At 37.0% G+C, this 2500-nt stretch overlaps 1 protein-coding gene across 7 annotated transcripts in view; it reads left to right on the top strand.

Moving 5' to 3' along the window:
• Positions 1-2500, top strand: part of LOC138015987 (potassium voltage-gated channel subfamily H member 6-like) — a 26174-nt gene that overhangs the window by 10868 nt on the left and 12806 nt on the right. The window contains exon 1 of one of the 7 annotated variants that reach the window (XM_068863139.1): positions 1362-1524. The exons of 3 other annotated variants lie outside the window; for them this stretch is intronic. In XM_068863139.1, coding sequence (XP_068719240.1) covers positions 1453-1524 — 72 coding nt within the window. In that variant the 5' untranslated portion in view covers positions 1362-1452. Of the gene's footprint in view, positions 1-1361; positions 1525-2072; positions 2283-2302 lie in introns of those variants that run through there. 3 more of the 7 variants (XM_068863141.1, XM_068863140.1, XM_068863146.1) reach the window with 3 other exon arrangements.

The following is a 2500-nucleotide window of genomic DNA, read 5'->3' on the forward strand; positions in this document are numbered from 1 at the left end:
GCATAATATTTATTTATTTTCCCCACTGGGCTTTTTGTCAAGGCAAATTCATACCTTGGTATGGCTTAGTGTGGGGTTCCATTAACTCTTTGGTTTTTAAGCCTCCTCAGAAATGCATAGTTTGCTAAAATATTTAGCGTATATAAAATTTTTAAAATATAGCCTGTTTTGGGAGTTTTTAGCCCCACTGGCATTATTTGCATGCATATTACAACTCGATCCACCGTAATGCAATGTCTCCCTGGCCTTTCCTTGCCAATCACCTTATTTGAAAGCGTTCGCTTCGGTCCATAATCTCGTGAAAACAAATGAAATATTGTGAATTTTGTTTTTTTTTGGCAAATGGGGAATAAAATTTAAGATTGCCACAACTAATTTAAAATGTCCGTCATTAGCATTTTTCTTGGTAGAGAATCAAAAATGATTAAAAGGCAAACTGAATAAGTAAGAATTTCATAAATTTTCGGGCACGTATCGGATTAAATTGGACAATTTAACAATTGACTTAAAAGCTGTAATATGCGGTGATCAATAGGAAATTTCTCATTACACTTTTTGAGTGACGAAACTCATAAGTTAGGAGAATAACAAAAGACGTATTATAATATTGAGAACATAGCATATTATTGTTTCAACGCACTTTGGGAATGTAATGCTTTTGATTATACTGAAATGGCGCGATTCAAACTTAACAGGACAATATGAGAATCCCAACTTGTTAAGGATGCTACAAATTAATTATTTTCAAAGCGTGATTAAGGGATTCCCGGGAATGGGGTTAGAACCACTCTGCCACGCTGCCTCTAATTCTTCTTAGCAGTACCACAGGACACCTGCTGCTAAACAGTTGGGAGAATATACATATTAAAGTATAATATCTTAAATAGTAAAAGAACCAGCTGCCGCTTGAAGCTCTCTTGCACATTTTTTGCATATTTAAATCGACCAACGAACTGTTTTCCCGCGGCTGTGAGATGAAAAAGAAGTCGTTCGAATTTCTTTAAGAATGTTCATGAATCTCAATTTCATCTTATCTGGATTGTGGCGAATAAATGGCCAAAATGTTGAAATTAATACTTTCCCTCAAGCCACAGTCTTGACCGCCACTGGGTAAAAAAACAAATAACTTCTTTTTCCCTCGTTTTTTCGTAATTTTCGCTTGAATCTATCTTCCCTGTCGAACGAATTAAGCATCCGATCCGTGCGTAACCTGCGATCAGGCGCACTTTTACCGCGGCTCTGTCTAAAGAAAAGTACGCCTGATCGCAGTTTAATATCAGCGCAAATCAGCGCGCGAAGAGGCTGTTGGTTACGTCATAGACGATAGCAACGAATAAACTTCCTGTTCCTAAATGAAAGACATGCTCAGACAAAAGCAAAATGGCTCCTCCGAAGAAAGGGATCGATTTACGATTCGAATTAAAGCACTGAATTATAAAGAAGGATCGAGCAATGTCCGCTTCCCGGCGTCTGTTAGTTCCTCGCAATGTTTCGTTTGCTCCTCAGCTGGGAATTAAAGGTCTGGTAAGTCTTCACGCTTTCATTTCTTCAATAGCCAAGGCAAAGAAAAAGGAAGTGCCATGTTTATATTATAGTATATATTTAAGTCTGGTTGACTGTAGTTAATAGTCAAACGCTGATTGCTTCATGGTCGAAATTGAATACCTGATTGCCTGACCGAAGAGAACCCGATAACTTAGGATTAAATAAAAAACTGTGGGCGAAGCATTGATCAATTTATCGCTTGTTTTCCACGCCATCATATTCTGCGGCTTTACAACTTAACACCACTCTTTCCTCGAATTTTGTGATTATTTTTTGACAGAATGATTTGGTTTTACGAAATTATTGAGATCTCGTTGCTTTCCTTGGAAACCCGATGTCTCACGTGCTGAATCTTTTCAGGAAAAGTTTTTAAAGAAAAATCATTGCAGTATTTTCAAGACTAACCTTATTTATCAGAAAATCCTGCCGGTGTTTGGAAAAGAAAACCAGGAGGCGGGTTTTTGTCTGGAATTAACCAGTAGTATATTTCACTTACCCTGGTTCGTTTTTACATATCTTCAAAAGCAACCATGAATATTTTAAGACCTTCGTTTAAATGAGGCGTTGCCAAAAGGCTCCGCGTTTGAACGGACTTATTGAACGATCGACTATCTTTGTACATCTACACTTAAGAATAAGAAATTTATCTTTCTCCAATACGTGGACAATATGAATTTTAAACAACGAAACACTACGGTGGCATGAACACTTTCTCAGTGAGTATTTCACGTCAAAAGGTAAGCAAGTAATTAATTTCGATACCGACAGGTATCTTTCAGTTGTCGAGACCGGAGCTGATTTTTTATTACGAGAACTGTAAAAACAATTATATTTGATATTATCAAATCATCGAATTTATCTTACGCCAGTTTCTTTTCTCCAATCATGGGACAAGGCCCTTGACGAGTGAAATGACAGTTTTCAATTGATAAGTATTTAATCTTCCAGCTTTAAT

This window comes from Montipora capricornis, chromosome 9, assembly GCF_036669925.1.
Source record: "Montipora capricornis isolate CH-2021 chromosome 9, ASM3666992v2, whole genome shotgun sequence".
NCBI classification, from domain to species: Eukaryota; Metazoa; Cnidaria; class Anthozoa; order Scleractinia; family Acroporidae; genus Montipora; species Montipora capricornis.